Genomic DNA, 17,143 nt, shown 5'->3' with positions numbered 1-17,143 from the left:
GAAATGTTTCGCTTTCTTATGCTTGAATGTTATGGCCCTCCTATGAGGTGTCAATCACAGAAACGGCCCCCCGTCAATTTGAGTTTGAGACACCTGCCTTCGTCTTTTCAAAAGATGTAATATAAGTCTTTCTACGGCACCTTTAAAGAGAGAAACGACACGATTACGGGTGTTTTTTATGTCACATTTGCTTTTGTTAACATTATGGGGTAGGTTTAGGTGAGCATTGGTGTTACGTTACTTTAAAACGCAATTCAGTGCAAATTTCAAATCAGAACTGCGTTGATTCGTATAAAAAACACGTTTACATGTTCCGGCAAAAAAAAAAAAAAAAATGAACATGCTTTAAGCGCCACTCGGTGGACATTTCACATTGAAACTGCAGTGATATGTACGTATTGGTACGTATTTTGCAACTTGAGAAAACGTTCCCACGTGAATGTTTTTCTAATGAAACTGGGTTGCAGTTGCATTAACTACTTAAAGGGATAGTTCACCCAAAAATGGAAATTTTGTAACGTTTCCTCACCCTCAAGTCATCCCAAATCTGTATGAGTTTCTTTCTTCTGTTGAACACAAAAATAAGATATTTTGAGGAATATTGGTAACCATACAGTTGACGGTAGCCATTGACTTACATAGTAGGATAAAAATACTATGGCTACCGTCAACTGTTTGGTTACCAACATTATTCAAAATATCTGTTGTGTTCAACAGAAGAAAGAAACTCAAACAGGTTTGGGACAACTTGAGAGTTGACTCTTTTGGTATAAATATTTGTACTCTATGATATTCGAAGCTAATTTTAAACAGCCACACTTTTGTAACCCCAGTCCTGGTCCTGGTTGTTTCATTGTCCTCCTTTCATTCTAGTTCAAGCCCCATGCAGCTGCAAACCAACCAGCCTTAACAATAAAGATGGGCCAACAATGATTCTTCAGCCCATCTGTCGTATTCCACTTTAATGACTTTTTAAGCTGAATGAGATCGTTAGGAGCAGCGCTGCCTCAGCACCCGTATGATTATACACGGCGCACTTTGAGCCCGGTAAATCTCCACCCGGAGCTGTCCTTGGCCATATTAGTTCAGCTCATGATTTACCGGGTCAACCGCTTCCTGTCCTCTTAACACCATCCAACATTGATTCAAATGCATTTTAATGTTTTTGCAAGGACATTGTTTAAGATGTAAATGTATATGTTGTGCTTTTGTTTTTGGGGATGACAGGATGCGTGTTTGATCCTGCTGATCATGTCATTTTATTCATTGCGTGATGTCCACATGAAGTCGCGAGTCATACTTGTGCAATGGATATATGGTTGTTAGGATATTTTGGGAGCTTTGTTATGTGGTTGTTAGGCTGTTTTTTGTGGTTGCTAGGTCAAAGTCAAAAGAGCACTAGATATAGAGATGTTTTGTATGGGAGCTCATTTCTGTCACATAAGAAAAAAAAAACATGCTTTTGTAAATTACATTAAATAAATGTCATAATTATGACAAAAAAATTAAATTATGACACTACATTATCAGATAAATGTTTTTATGTTTTATTTTCATAATTACTTTTTATCTTAAAATAATGACTTATTCATAATTATGACTTGTCGTATTTGTCATAATTATGATTATCTCAGCTGTTTTTGTCATTAATTTGTCCTTTTATGTCATTGTGATGTTTTAAAAGTCATAATTGTCTTTTTATCTCATAATTTTGACTTAGTGATAAGTCAGTGAGGACAAAGTTTGTCATAATTATTACTTTATCTAATAATTATGTTTCTTTGTCATAATTTTATCTTTTTATGGCATCATTATAACCCATTTTATCGTCTACTTGAGGGAAATCATAAGTCTGAATATTTATAAAGGTTATACTGTAGATCATCTGTCCTCAACAAGCCACACAATTTTGAGTTATTCATATCTGTAGCACAAATTTTAATTTGAACACTCATATAGGTAGTAGCAAAATGATCTTACAGGTTTGGAAACAGAGTGCAGAGATGATTTTCATTTTTGGGTGAATTATCCCTTTATGATGTTCTGTCTTTTTTGTGTTGTTGTTTTTCCATACAATGAAAGTCAATGGGGTCCAATGTTTTAGACGTAGACTTTCATTGAATGGACAAAAAAATGTTTGAAACAATGACATGAGGGTGAATAAATGACAGAATTTTCATTTTGGGGTGAACAATCCCTTTAAATTCTAATAAAGCACCCATTATCTGAAATGGTTATAGTGTTGTTTTTATCGTTAAACAAGTTCTGTGACATACATACCAAAAACTATGGAAGAGGATTAGGGCCAAGCAATAATAAAAAAATAAAACCATCTAGAGCAGTGTTTCTGAATCCTGGTCATGGAGGACCCCAATACTGCACATTTTGAAAGTCTCCTCTGTCTGACACACTCATTTCAGGTAGTGGAGTTTCTTCTAATGAGCTGATGAGTTGAATCAGGTGTGTTTAATTAGGGAGAAAGACAAAACCTGCAGTGTTGGGGGTCCTTCAGGACCAGGGTTGAGAAACACTGATCTAGAGATTAAAGTTGTTAAATTTCGAGAAAAAACTCGTTAAATTTCGAGAAAAAAGTCGAAATAAAAAGTTGAGAATAAACTCGTTAAATTTAGAGAAAAAAGTCGAGATAAAATGTTGAGAATAAACTTGTTAAATTATGAGAAAAAACTCGTAAAATTTTGAGAAAACAGTCAAGATAAAATGTTGAGAATAAACTCATTAAATTACGAGAAAAAAATCTTTAAATTTCGAGAAAAAAGTCTAGATAAAATTTTGAGAATAAACTCGTTAAATTACGAGAAAAAACTTGTTAAATTTCGAGAAAAAAGTCAAGATGAAATGTTGAGAATAAACTTGTTAAATTACGAGAAAAAAATCGTTAAATTTCGAGAAAACAGTTGAGATAAAATGTTGAGAATAAAGTCATTAAATTACGAGAAAAAAAGTTGAGATAAAATGTTGAGAATAAACTCGTTAAATTACGAGAAAAAAGTTGTTAAATTATGAGAACAAATTCGTTAAATTATGAGAAAAATGACGTTAAATTTTCGAGAAAAAGTCAAAATAAAATGTTGAGAATAAACTCGTTAAATTATGAGAAAAAAGTCGTTAAATTACGAAGTCGTTAAATTACGAGAACAAATTCGTTAAATTGCGAAGTCGTTAAATTACAAATATGTTCTTGTGATTTAACGACTTTTTTCTCATAATTTAATGAGTTTATTCTCAACATTTTATTTAGACTTTTTTCTCGAAATTTAACAAGTTTTTTCTTGAAATTTAACAACTTTAATCAACTAAGATGGTTTTTATTTTTTTATTATTGCTTGGCCCTAATCCTCTTCCGTAAAAAACAACTAAAATGGACTTTAAAATAAATAAAAATGCACTTGGGCCTTTGTTAATTGCCAAAAAATCCCATTTCCTGGGCTTACGTAACCATGAAAATGGTTCTCAGACATAAAACAAGGCATGCCTGAATGGATTGGTGAGGAACCGCTTTAGTGATATCACGGCGGTGTGCAGTCATTAGGGATAAGGACGCCTGCACTAATATGCAGTTAATTCCTCATCCCGTTACCTTCAGCTCCCTTTATGAGGACTGTATTAAAAACTCCAGTGGGATGTAAGTGCTGATGATGCGCCTTCGTTAATTACGGCTCTCACCCTGAGCATCTGCTGATTTAGATGTGCTTCTGTTCCAGTCTGATACAGCCACTCAGCCTGCTGACAGTAATGTAGGCATTAGAGCATTGATTCTTCTGGACTCAGAGCATAAAACAGGACGTCAGCGACTCACACATGCGCGGTGGTTGTGCACACACTCGGTTTGCTGGCCTTGGCTGCCCTCTAATCTTATTAGCTCAGTGATGTTTGCCAATATGGCATCCCAAGAGTTTCAAAACAATCCATTTTTGTGTTTTTTAGGAGCCAGTTCGATAACAAGGGCAAGATATAGCAGTATTACTGGATGTGTTCAAGTAATGGCTTTTTTGTCAGGAATGCTAATCTCCTGATCAATAACTGTAAACAAGGAAACATAATACGTTTGTTTGAGTCCAAAAACACAACATCCTAGGTTTTACACAATGCGTTTACATCCCATTTTTCACCTTACGTTAAGCCATTAGCATTCCAGAAGTCTCTTTTGCCACTGTAGCCATATGATAACTTGATTTAGCATAGTAGCATGTGTTTCTGGATCAAAGATTGTATCCGAAATCGCCCCTATACCCTCCATACATCTGTTAATATCGAAGGAGTGAATTAAAACAAATAAAGAAACTTGCTTGTATAAACCTTAATTTAACAATTAATAACCAATTTAACAGGTAGGCTAATCACTGTATTTCTACTGCCAAGACACAGGAATTCACTCATGGTGCATTATGGGTATTCTCTAGTCATTCACTGCGTCTGAAATCGATTTCTTCCTTACTATATATAGTATGCGAAAAACAGTACGCCAAAAGAGTAACATGTCTGAATACATAGTATTCGAAAAACAGTAGGCAAAAAAGTACTCGGATGACCTACTACTTCCGCTCAGATTCTGAAGTGCGCATTCAACTGACTCTGGTAGGTCACATGACAATAACAACATGGCAGATGAAGTACGTCCGAATTTCATTCATACTTTTTTTTTTTCGTAAAGTAAACTCAAATTCAAATGTAGTACCTACTCAGACAGTACGTGATTTCGGACACAGCAATTCAGTGTAAATTGGTTGTTGTTGCCGTGCATCGTGGAATTGAATGAGTTTACCTTATAATGTCCACTGTTTTCAAACACCACTATAAATGGCTGTCCCCCCCAATAGCGCACTATAAGGGTATAGGCGACGATTTAGGACACAGCTCGTTAACTCATTTAGATTTTAGGATTATGTTAGATATTACAGTGTTGAAGAGCTCAGTCCGAAATAGTAGTTACTAAAAAAGTATGTTCTATATCGTATAAATGTGTGTAACATTAAAGCAGTTCGGACGCACTACATCTGTCATGTTGTAATTGTCATGTGACCAGCGTCAGTTGCATCGCTTCACCACCATTCTCCTCCTCTCCCATGGCCTCATGGGATTTAATTGACCCTTTGCCGGGAGTTTGATTGACAAGCGATCTAACCAATCATAACACCGAATCAAATCCCATTTTGTCCGACAAAGCAGTCAGGAGTTCAAAGATTAAGCTCGGTGGACTTGAACTTGAAAAATGGTGTGTACTGACATCTTTTCGTGTTTAAAACAACATTCCTTCTGATGTTCATTCACGTTTATTTGACACTATAAATGAACTAGTAGGAAGAGATGATCGGTTCACGTGCCGCTTAGGCTGAGGCGCTACAGCAATCTGTCACGATACATTAGAGAGCCACAAAACGATATTTATTGTTCGAATTTCTTTAAAAAACGACACAGTTTGAAAGCTGGGATTTTAATATCATAAGTAACCTGCTCTGTCTTGTCTGTCGACGTGTTGTCAGTGTCCTCTTTGCTCCGCGATGTATTTTTCACTGCATGTGGCATGACAGCGCCATGGCTTGTCGGACAAAGCAACAGTAACTAAGGAGGATGGGTCTTTGCGAAGGGTCAATTGTCCATTGGATGCAAAGTTCAGAATTTTGGCAGAATTAGTAGGCAATTTGAAACACTTTTTGTCAACTCTTTTATGAATTCAGACATACTACTCATCTAACACACTGTTTTTGCCTACTATATAGTAGGGAAGTATGGATATTTGGATGCAAGTTTTAACTGGTTAGCTTAGCCGCATTAGCCCCCGCTGGTAGATGCCATTCATCATGCACACAGTATAGCTTATGTGTCATACAGAGAAGGACACATTTTGTAGACTGTCTCTCGTCTTTTCTTAAATCTGCCTGAAGTTACGCTGTCTGTGCAATGACTCTCTTATTTATGATTCCTGCTCCCCACAAAAACCAGATCAGTCACTGCTGGCAGCTTTATTGTCCTCTTTTACATGAAGATCTTGTCCGACACCATTTGGTCCCTTGAGTTTGTGCGTAAGCGTGCAAATCACAGTCTTGCTTCTCCAGGGAGTCAGAATGGCCACTATAAATTTCTTCCAGACATAAATCACATGTGAGGATATCTTTCTGTATGGAGTTAGCAATTTTCTTTCTTTGTGATGTGTTCAGGTTTCTAGGAAACAATGATTAATGCTGTGTAGTTGTGCAGTATTGTGTAGTTATGCATGATTACTATGATCAATAGTCCTATTTTAAATCCATATAGTTAAGTTCACAGTTTAGCTTTTCTAATAAACACTCTGAGCCAACTGAAGCAGAACATTAATGTTCTTTGTTTGTCCTTAGACCATTAAGGGATGTTTTACGTTGCCCAAGCTAGCAATGTTGTCAAAACCAGATCATTTGAGTCCGAAAACACAGTTTAGGATGGTTTTTTTTGGATCATGATTACTGGTTTTTAGCTGGTCTTAGCTGATAATAGCTGGTTGCTAACAGCTTAGCAAGCATCACTGATGAATAAATAGAAAGCTAAAGCAGTTTACAGATAATTTGACTCACCTCTGTCATGTTATGAGTATTAGCTGATGGCTAATAGCTTAATAGCAGCATTAATGAATATATAGTAAGCTACATTTGTTAGCTGGTTGCTAATAGCTTAATAAGCAGCATTAATGAATAGATAAAAAGTTAAAACAGTTATGTGGTTGCTAATAGCTTAATAAGCAGCATTAATGAATATATAGTAAGCTAACACAAAAAGATGGTGCAAGTGATGTGCTGCACGGGGTGTAAATTCAGGCTTGGTGCTCTTTGGATACGAGGAAAAAAATACTTATAATAGTAGGTAGTCCAAGGCACTCGATTCAAGCAAAAAGTAATGTTAAAAAGCCTTTATTTCATTTTTGGCTGTTACTTAAAAACAGGTGATACAAACTGCACACCTACGCGTTGCGGCTATTGCCTTCGTCAGGGTGTCTATATATAGTAAGCTAAATTTGTTAGCTGTTTGCTAATAGCTTAATAGCAGCATGAATGAATATATAATATAGTAAGCTAAATTTGTTAGCTGTTTGCTAATAGCTTAATAAGCATCATTAATGAATAAATTTTAAGCTAAATTTGTTAGCTGGTTGCTAATAGCTTAATAAGCAGCATTAATGAATATATAGTAAGCTAAATTTGTTAGCTGGTTGCTAATAGCTTAATAGCAGCATTAATGAATATATAGTAAGCTAAATTTGTTAGCTGGTTGCTAATAGCTTAATAAGCAGCATTAATGAATATATGGTAAGCTAAATATGTTAGCTGGTTGCTAATAGCTTAATAAGCAGCATTAATGAATAGATAAGAAGTTAAAACAGATATGTGGTTGCTAATAGCTTAATAAGCAGCATTAATGAATATATAGTAAGCTAAATTTGTTAGCTGGTTGCTAATAGCTTAATAAGCAGCATTAATGAATAGATAAGAAGTTAAAACAGATATGTGGTTGCTAATAGCTTAATAAGCAGCATTAATGAATATATAGTAAGCTAAAATTGTTAGCTGGTTGCTAATAGCTTAATAAGCAGCATTAATGAATATATGGTAAGCTAAATATGTTAGCTGGTTGCTAATAGCTTAATAAGCAGCATTAATGAATAGATAAGAAGTTAAAACAGATATGTGGTTGCTAATAGCTTAATAAGCAGCATTAATGAATATATAGTAAGCTAAAATTGTTAGCTGGTTGCTAATAGCTTAATAAGCAGCATTAATGAATATATGGTAAGCTAAATATGTTAGCTGGTTGCTAATAGCTTAATAAGCAGCATTAATGAATAGATAAGAAGTTAAAACAGATATGTGGTTGCTAATAGCTTAATAAGCAGCATTAATGAATAGATACAGAGTTAAAACAGTTATGTGGTTGCTAATAGCTTAATAAGCAGCATTAATGAATAGACAGTAAGCTAAATTTGTTAGCTGGTTGCTAATAGCTTAATAAGCAGCATTAATGAATAGATAAGAGGTTAAAACAGTTATGTGGTTGCTAATAGCTTGGCACCATTAATGAATAAAAGCTAAAGAAGATTACAAATAATGTGACTCACTGTCATGTTATGAGTAGGCCTATTGGCTGAATGCTAGCTTAACAGCAGCATTAATGTATATAGTAAGCTAAATTTGTTAGCTGGTTGCTAATAGCAGCTTTAATGAATATATATAAAGTTAAAGCTGTTAACTGGTTGCTAATGGCTTAGCAAGCACCATTGATGAATAAATGGAAAGCAGTTTACGGACTCACTTCTGTCATGTAATGATGATTAGCTAGTTGTTAGCTGTTTCTTAACAAATAAATCTATTAGCTGGTTAATTGCTTATAGCTTAGCAAGCACCATTAATAAATAGATAGAAACCTAAATAATTTGATAGATAATAGGACCTCTGTCACATTATTTGTGTAATACAAGTACTCAGACATAAATATGTTTGTTAGCTGCTATGCACCTGATAGCATACTTCATTATTTTGTAGAAGCAGATTTAAAATCTTATTTTTGTAGAAAATTTGATTGAACCTGACGTTCCCAACCTGTAAACGTTAACTTTCCAGAATGACATGACTTGAATGCACCATAAGTGTAATTCATGCACCTGATATCTGGTGCCGTATAATTTCCCGAATAGATGTTTACACAGGCATAAAAGTATGAGTCTAGACAAGAATCACAATCATTCAAAAATTCATTTATAGATTTTTAAATTTTCTTGATTTTAATGTTGAATTCCTTGTTTTAAACAGTACTTATGTACATGTGTGAAGTGTTTCTATTTTACACTATTAATACTCAGTGAAAGGCCATGAAAGAGAGACAATGAAATCATGTCTTTCTATGGTTCCAGTAGTTGTACCGAGTCTCGTAAAGGCAGTTGTGCACCTTCAACAGATGGTCTCTGTTATTGGCAAGTAAGGTAATTTAGAAGATTGTAAACTTTAACAGCTTCCAATTCCCACTCTGTTTATTAATAGTTATATTCATGGCCAATAAAGTTAGGATGAGACAAGAATTGTTGTGCAGGCCTACTACCCCCCCAAAAACAACCTAAAAGTGTGGCATCAAAGCTGACTTTTCAAAATATCAACATTTTATTATATCACATAAATGAAATGTTTCTCTTCTTTTCAAAAGAGTCATTCCCCACATCCCTAAATTGCAATGATATCAAATATGCTTCAACATCAAAATGAATTAGGTCAGCTAATATTTCGGGTGAGACATGTAGGTGTAATGACATTTAGTCTACCCCATCCACACAGCTCACATCTGATGATTTTTTTCCTACTCAAAGGGTTAGTTCACCCAAAAATGAAAATTCTGTCATTAATTACTCACCCTCATGTCGTTCCACATCCGTAAGGCCTTTGTTAATCTTTGGAACACTAATTAAGATATTTTTGTTGAAATCTAATGGCTCCGTGAGGCCCAGCAATGACATTTCCTCTCTCAAGATCCATTAATGTACTAAAAACATATTTAAATCAGTTCATGTGAGTACAGTGGTTCAATATTAATATTATAAAGCGACGAGAATATTTTTGGTGCGCCAGAAAAACAACTTATATAGTGATGGCCGATTTCAAAACACTGCTTCGAAGCGTTATGAATCCTTGTTGTGGACGCAAATATTATTATATTCTTTATTATTATAATTATCTTTATAACTTTAGTTATCTTTCTTTGTGTGAACAGGCTTTTAATTGCATGTTACTTGCAAACGAATGAAAATGTATTATAATTTAAGTTTATATTATGTGCTTTTTTAATTTCATAATTTATATATATATTTCATAATGTCTTTGAAATATGGTTAAATAGGCTATGTATTGTATGACTTGTATGTCTTATATTTAAATATAATTGCAATTACATTTGTAATGATAAAGTTGCAATTTAGTACATTTAAAATATATTAACATTATCGAATAAATTGCACTTTTTAAAAGTGTTAAGAAACAGAATGAAAGTGTACTCTTTACATATTTATTTTATTATAGTATTTTCTGCAAGTAGTTTTTAAATACTTATCTGAAGTACACTACAAGTGCACATTCAGTACAATCAAACACACTTATTTTTCACAAGGAAAATTTGCAATACAGTCACATGACTAACAAGAATGAAACATCAAGAAATGGCATCAAGAATAAGATACGTTTATTAAGTTAATAAATATTCTTTTAATATGAAAAATTAAAATATTTCACAAATACACATACAAAAATCCCACAAATATGTTGAAAAATAAAGCTGTACTATTCTAGTATTCAATGATCAGAAATAGCTTGAGTGGACGGAAGTAGTTTTTGTTAACAACTGTTCTCTATTAGTGTAATTTTATGATGCTTGTCTGTGGACCAAGAAGTCATTTTTTCCAGTAATCCGGGGACAGCCATTTCCATTTATCAGCCTACAAGAAACAATAGGTACGTTATTACACTTATTATAAGATAATCTTTCATAATCATCTCTAAATATGCCTATTACATTCCACTAAGAATCTTTATTAAAAGATTAACATGGTTTATACACAAAAACACACCAACACTCACCTTAATGGCCCGGGCAGAAATAATCTGCTTCGGTTTTAAGTCCGTTAGCGTCTCGTAGGTATTAGTGTGTGAAGTCTCCTCTGCTCTCGCTGTAGGTTGCGAGTCGGGAATCTGCTCGTATGTGTTGTCAACCAGGAAGTGATTTGGAACGGGTTCAAGAGGCACCTCTGCATACGTAACTTCGCTTTCCTGCATGCTGATGTTTGAGATTCTCATCCCCGCAGTGTTTTTGTTGCCAGGTGTTCCGGCTAATTGATACAGCGATGAATTACATAGTATATCCAGGCTGTTGCTGAGACCTGGTACCAAGTGGGTGGCAGGATTGTTGAGCTGTTCCCTCTGTACGTGGGAAGATGTTGGTGGTTGGCTTCTTCTATTTAAGTGTCCTTCATCTTCACAGTCATCATCCAGGAACGGCAGGGATTGACTTCTGAAGTTTGGCACTATGATCTCAGAGTAAATGGTTCCTTGGTTTGCGGCAGGGCTTTTCTGTTGTCTCGGGGCTCTGAATTCCCCTCTAGCTGTGACTGAAATGTCTTTGCCCTCTGTTGGTGTTCTGGCTCTTTCCCGGGGCTTCTGCAGGTCTATCGCCGTATATAGCACGCTTTCTGTGTTGGACTTTACATCCAAGGAGGCGACTTTCATAGGAGGGCCTTTTCTCGGCACTAAAGGTACTGCCTATGGAGGGAAATCATAGTTATCCAGATGTGAAGCCAAAGGCAGATGTATAAAGGGTAAGTTCACCCAAAAATTAAAAATTCTGTCATTAATTACTCACCCTCATGTCGTTCCACATCCGTAAGATTTTCGTTCATCTTCAGAACACAAATTAAGATATTTTTGATAAAATCCGATGGTTCAGTGAGGCCTGCATTGCCAGCAATGACATTTCCTTTTTCAATGCCCAGAAAGCTACTAAAGATGTACTTAAAACAGTTCAATGTTATTAAGTGATGAGAATACTTTTTGTGGACCAAAAAAAAAAAATAGCGACTCAACAATATCTAGTGATGGGCGATTTCAAAACACTGCTTCATGAAGCTTCGTAGCTTTACTAATGTTTTGTGTCGAATCAGTGGTTCGGAGCGTGTATCAAACTGCCAAAATCACATGAACTTTTTAATTTTACGTAATAAAGCCTCATTTACTGAAATCACATGATTTTGGCACTCTGAGCCACTGATTCGAAACAAAAGATTTGTAAAGCTTCGAAGCTTCATGAAGCAGTGTTTTGAAATCGCACATCACTAGATATTGTTGATTAAAGTCGCTATTTTGTTTTTTGGCGCAAGAAGTATTCTCGTCGCTTCATAACATTAAGGTTGAACTAATGTAGTCACATGAACTGTTTTAAATATGTCTTTAGTAGCTTTCTGGGTATCGAAAGTGTAAATTAACTTGCTGTCAATGCAGGCCTCACTGAGCCATCGGATTTTATCAAAAATATCTTAATTTGTGTTCTGAAGAAGGTCTTACAGGTGTGGAACGACATGAGGGTGAGTAATTAATGATAGAAATTTCGTTTTTGGGTGTTTTCCCATTTATTAACTGACACCTCTCCTGTCCATGTTGAGAGAAATGCAAACTCAGAATATTACGCAAACATGCATAAATTAAATGTTAAATAACACAAATACACTTTATGTATTTAATCTCACTTTATTAAACAATGTCTTTGCTGCTGACCTTTGTTGATCCAGTTCAACCATACTAATAAGCAAATATAACTGTAGATAAGCATCACATTTGTGTTTCTTTTTTGTTTTTGTTGTTGAAGAGTGCTGAACTTTCCTTGCCTGCGCTGCGCCCTGCATGAATTTGCATTGGCTTTATTCATTTTACTTAACATTTGCCATAAATATAACTTTTTTGTTATTAAAAAACAAACAAGCAAGTCCAGCCCAGATGAGAAAAAGTAATGCGTAATTATGCGAAAAAGTAATATGTAATTACAGATTTTAAATACAGCTGTAATTATATGCAGGTAATTTTTAAATAAAGGTACAATGTAAAAAGTACTTTTTGTATCAAATGATGTTGAATGTATATGGTATTATATAATAGTTAAAGGCACTTGATATAAAGTGGGACCACATTTACACACAATTATAATAAGTATGGAATTTATTAAATACAACAATCAAATAATTAATAAAAGTAAATAATAGTTTTTAAAACGAATAACAAAAGACACTAATCGAATTTATGTGACTTACCGGTGTGTTTCTGTTGCCTTTGGGCGGCAAGGCAGGAGGTTGCACTGTGTCATGTTTTTTACGTGGATCGTTCCAAATATCCTTCACAGCTTTAACACTCACTCCTGGCTTTTCCCTTATGTCAAAGTGAATTACATCGTAGAGCTCGCTTGTGGAAGACTGCAACACAAAATAAAAAAATGTTTACATAAACAATAGCATGCAAGTGTTTTATTAAAATATATATTATTGCAAATGTGTAGGCCATATATACACAGTACAAACTCACCTCAAAACAGGAGAGTGTGAGATATTCTCCAAACGGCTCAATGGGGCTGGACTTGTAATATTCAATGAGGCTAGTGAGAGTGTCATGCATCTCTGTGTCGCCCGTCACAATAAAACGTCCATCTTTATTCTGATTGATGACAAAATGCCGACATCGATCGCGACCTCTGAAAAACAATTATTAAAAAAAAATCTGCAAATTAAAAAAATTTTGATTTATTCACAAGCTAGAAATTAACACCAGGAAATGCTGGAACACAACCAAAAGTTTGCATTTTAAATGTTTCAAGGAAATGCAAACATTAGCTGAGTCATTTGGGAGGAAAAGAAAAATGCTAAATGGTATGCTAGAGAATTACCAACGGCATTTCCAGAACTTCATTTGTTTCTAAGTACACTTACTTGTATGAAAGAATATATCCAGTGGCTTTATCACTGAGCCGAATGAGGAAACAGCCCAGTTCCTTGTCTTTCAGATGCTCCTCTGCATCCCTGTGAAACACGACACCATGAGAAATTTTGGTAGAGTCCCAACTTTGAATACTGCTTGCATAACATTATGAGATTGTGAAACCGAAAATTCCAAATGGTTCCTAGTCACCCTTAAAAATAAAGGTTCTAAAAGGGGTTTTCACTGCAATGCCATAGAAGAACCATTTTTGGTTCCAAAGAACCTTTCGTGAACAGTTCTTAAAGAGATAGGAGGAGTTTCTTTATTCTGTTGAACACAAAAGAAGGTATTTTGAAGAATGTTGGTAACCAGACAGCTGATAGTAGGCATTGACTTCCATAGTAGGGAAAAAGAATGGTTTGATTACTAACATTCTTTAAAATATCTTCTTTTGTGTTCAGCAGAAGAAAGAAACTCAAATGTTTGGAATGACATGAGGGTGAGTAAATCATTTTTGGGTGAACTATCCCTTTAAGAGAACCATTTTTTTTCTTAGTGTGAAGAACATTTTAAAAAACTTTGTATTAGTTAATGTATTAAGTATTTTAAGGTGACATAGTTACACGTTACTATAGTAATAACATCAAATTATGCAAAATTACAAGTAACTAACCATAAACCAAATCTTAACCTATAACTTTAACCCTACACTATAAAAAATTATATACTTTCAACATTTTTTCTTATGTCAGATAAACTTAGATAATTAATGTGGTTGAGATAACATTATATTTTAAGTTTCTGTTGATTAAACCAATCACCTTCATTGTATGAACTCAAATTTTTAATTTCAATGAACTCAAAATTTGAAGGCAACCAGATAACTTACTTTTTTAAGTTAAACCAACAATCCTTTTTACAGTACATGTAGTTAAATAGTAATTACACTATAATGTCACCTTAAAATAAAGTGTAACCAACTATGCTATAAAGATATATTTCTCATATGTTAATGCATTAACTAATGTTGACAAATGAGACATTACAATTACCCTATATTTTTAAACTACAAAGCACTTTCTGAAATGAACAAACTTTTTCTTGGAAGAATTTGTATTTTATGCTAGAATAAAGCTTTTGTAACACCATGTATCAGATAGTATCACTTAAAAACATCTGCTGCCCGTACTAAATGCTTGTTTCTCAGAAACATTTCTTACTTTCTGCTGATAAATCCTTGGAACCATTCTGGAAAGTTGCCGTTGTGGAGAATTAAAGGCGCCTGGGTCTCTGTAAACCACTTCAGGGCCAGTTCCCTCAGTCTGCTCTCAGTGTTTTCCTGGACGTCTCCTCCAGGCTGGCAGTGGTCCATCCTCACTCGGTCCTGTGTCAATATAGAAGGGCAGATGAGACGACGCACTCGATGTCCACTGCCACCAGCTCTAAACGCTGCAGGTCCACACCAACAGTCTCATTTGCCTATTTTCCCAGCGACGTCATAAAACACATGCGGCTGTTTCAACAGAGCCATTGTTCTTGTTTATCATGCCAGAGCCAAGTCAAGTCGGCTTGGTTATATTTTACCACACAAGGCCCTTTCTCAGAGTAAGCGAAACAGCCGGAGGTCATGTACATTTCCTATGAATTTTGTGTTATTTCAGATGATCTCGGAAGCCCAAATTAGATCACATTACAAGCGATTGACAGTAAATGACTTCATACAGTCATTCCATTGCAATGGCATTCGGTGTGAAGTGTGATTCAAGTGTCCCGTGTGGTGTCATGTACCTTTAAGCGAAACACCAGGCAGGAGTGGAACCTGTGAGTTTTGGGCCTCCTCTGCTCCATCGGATGTGTTCTTGTGAGGTAGTTAAGCTGCGATTTAGAGCTGTACTGTCTTTTGCTGTGTCTGCTGGTCCATAGAGATCCTATAAATTATATTTAAGTGTAAAACCATCAGTTTACTTCAATGTACTTTTGTCGAAGACTTCCATAGAAAAACGTTTGTTATACTGCAGGTTCCTGTTATTATTGTTGATTGATTTTTCTCTTTTAAAAGTTTTATTTAATAATAAAATGTTTGTAAATTACTTTGATAATGATATAGAAAGGTTTGTTTGTTTATTTATTTATGTTAGTTGGTTTAACTTAAAAAAGTTACCTGGTTGCCTTCAAATTTTGAGTTCAGCGAAATGAAAAATTTGAGTTAATACTCATTGTATTAACTTAAATTTTTAATTTCAATGAACTCACAAAAGGCGATTGGTTTAATCAACAGAAACTCAAAATATTATGTTATCTGAACCACATTAAGTTGATTTGACAAAATAAAATTGTTGATAAATCATGAAAATATTTTTTTGCAGTGTAGTATCACTTCTGTGGAAGACTTCCATACAAAATCAATTATGTTTCTCATTTATTTATTTAATTTTTATTGATTGGTTGGTCAAGTTATTGATTTTTACTTTTTATTTTTTTAAATAATTGAATTAAATGCAATATTTTTTGTCGAAAATTTGTATAAATACTGATTAAGTGAACAAAATTTTCGTAATTATTTTGTATTCATTTATTGTTGTTATTTATGTTATTAATTAAATTAAATAATTAAAATAATGTTTATATTTATTTAATATTATATAAAATAATTATATATAAGTCTTTTTTTAACGCTTAAATTAAATATTTTGTTTTTGTGTACTTCAGTTTTAGTGAAACATTTTTCATTAATTGCTTAGTGACTACCACACAATTTATTACCATATTCATAAGCAAAAGTTTAACAAATATTACACATACCATACCTAAATAACTAACAATAATAATAATAATTATAAGGCAACACTTTATTTTACAGTGTCCTCCGTGCTACTACATTACTTTAGTAATAACAAAATTAATTGCATGTAACTAACCAAACTCTGATCCTAACCTTAAAATTAGATGTAGTTAATTATTATCAATTATCAATATGTGATAATTATGCTGTGACATGAACACCTTAAAATAAAATGTAACCAAAATAAAAAATGATTGTACTGTACATTAAAATTCCTTCAAACCATCACGATATCGACAACATTGAATGCCAGAGACGTACCTGTTGGCGCGTGTAGATGCGTGCTGTGTGATTTGAGTGTCATGTTGCTCAAGATTAAAACTGTCCTCAGTCTCTCACACGCCTGATACACTTCTGAAGAACATTATGAAGGTGTGTTGGCTGTTATAACTCGCTGACATTCACCTCACACGTTGTTCCACACTGGGTTTGGAAAAAACAGAGTGTTAAACAGAGGGTAAGACGCTCGTCTCACGGGTGACTGACAGCGCGAGGGAGGGAAGGAAAAACACAAACATTCTTATAGATCACAGCTTACAGTTTCCTGAAGAGAAATGGAACGCACAGAGGAAAGAAATGTGGTCTCATTACACACACACACACACACACACATACTGACTTTCTGTTTGTATCGGTGGGTTATGTACGCTACTTGCAGGAAGTCGTGTAAACTTTAAGAAACTGCATAGTGCCAAATTTGAAAACAGTTTACTTTTATAATACAGTGGCCATAAAACATATGACCATACTTAATGGTCTTTACATACTTAAATTGCATTAGATACAACATATTAAATCAAGTGGCATTAAAAATATATTTTCAAAC

General features: G+C 34.4%; 1 protein-coding gene across 1 annotated transcript; it reads right to left on the bottom strand.

Annotated features, from left to right (window-relative positions):
• Positions 1-10,222: 10,222 nt before the first annotated feature.
• Positions 10,223-16,712, bottom strand: LOC137015378 (uncharacterized). The gene is made up of 8 exons (XM_067380296.1): positions 16,579-16,712; positions 15,264-15,403; positions 14,696-14,859; positions 13,487-13,576; positions 13,086-13,251; positions 12,818-12,976; positions 10,602-11,279; positions 10,223-10,459 (listed from the first exon to the last, which is right to left on the bottom strand). Exons 1-8 carry the CDS (start codon positions 16,619-16,621, stop codon positions 10,415-10,417), a joined length of 1,485 nt encoding a protein of 494 aa, XP_067236397.1. The 5' UTR covers positions 16,622-16,712; the 3' UTR covers positions 10,223-10,414.
• Positions 16,713-17,143: the final 431 nt, after the last annotated feature.

The sequence above is a fragment of the Chanodichthys erythropterus genome, chromosome 24, assembly GCF_024489055.1.
Source record: "Chanodichthys erythropterus isolate Z2021 chromosome 24, ASM2448905v1, whole genome shotgun sequence".
NCBI lineage: Eukaryota > Metazoa > Chordata > Actinopteri > Cypriniformes > Xenocyprididae > Chanodichthys > Chanodichthys erythropterus.
This window is presented reverse-complemented; position numbering and strand designations above follow the sequence as displayed.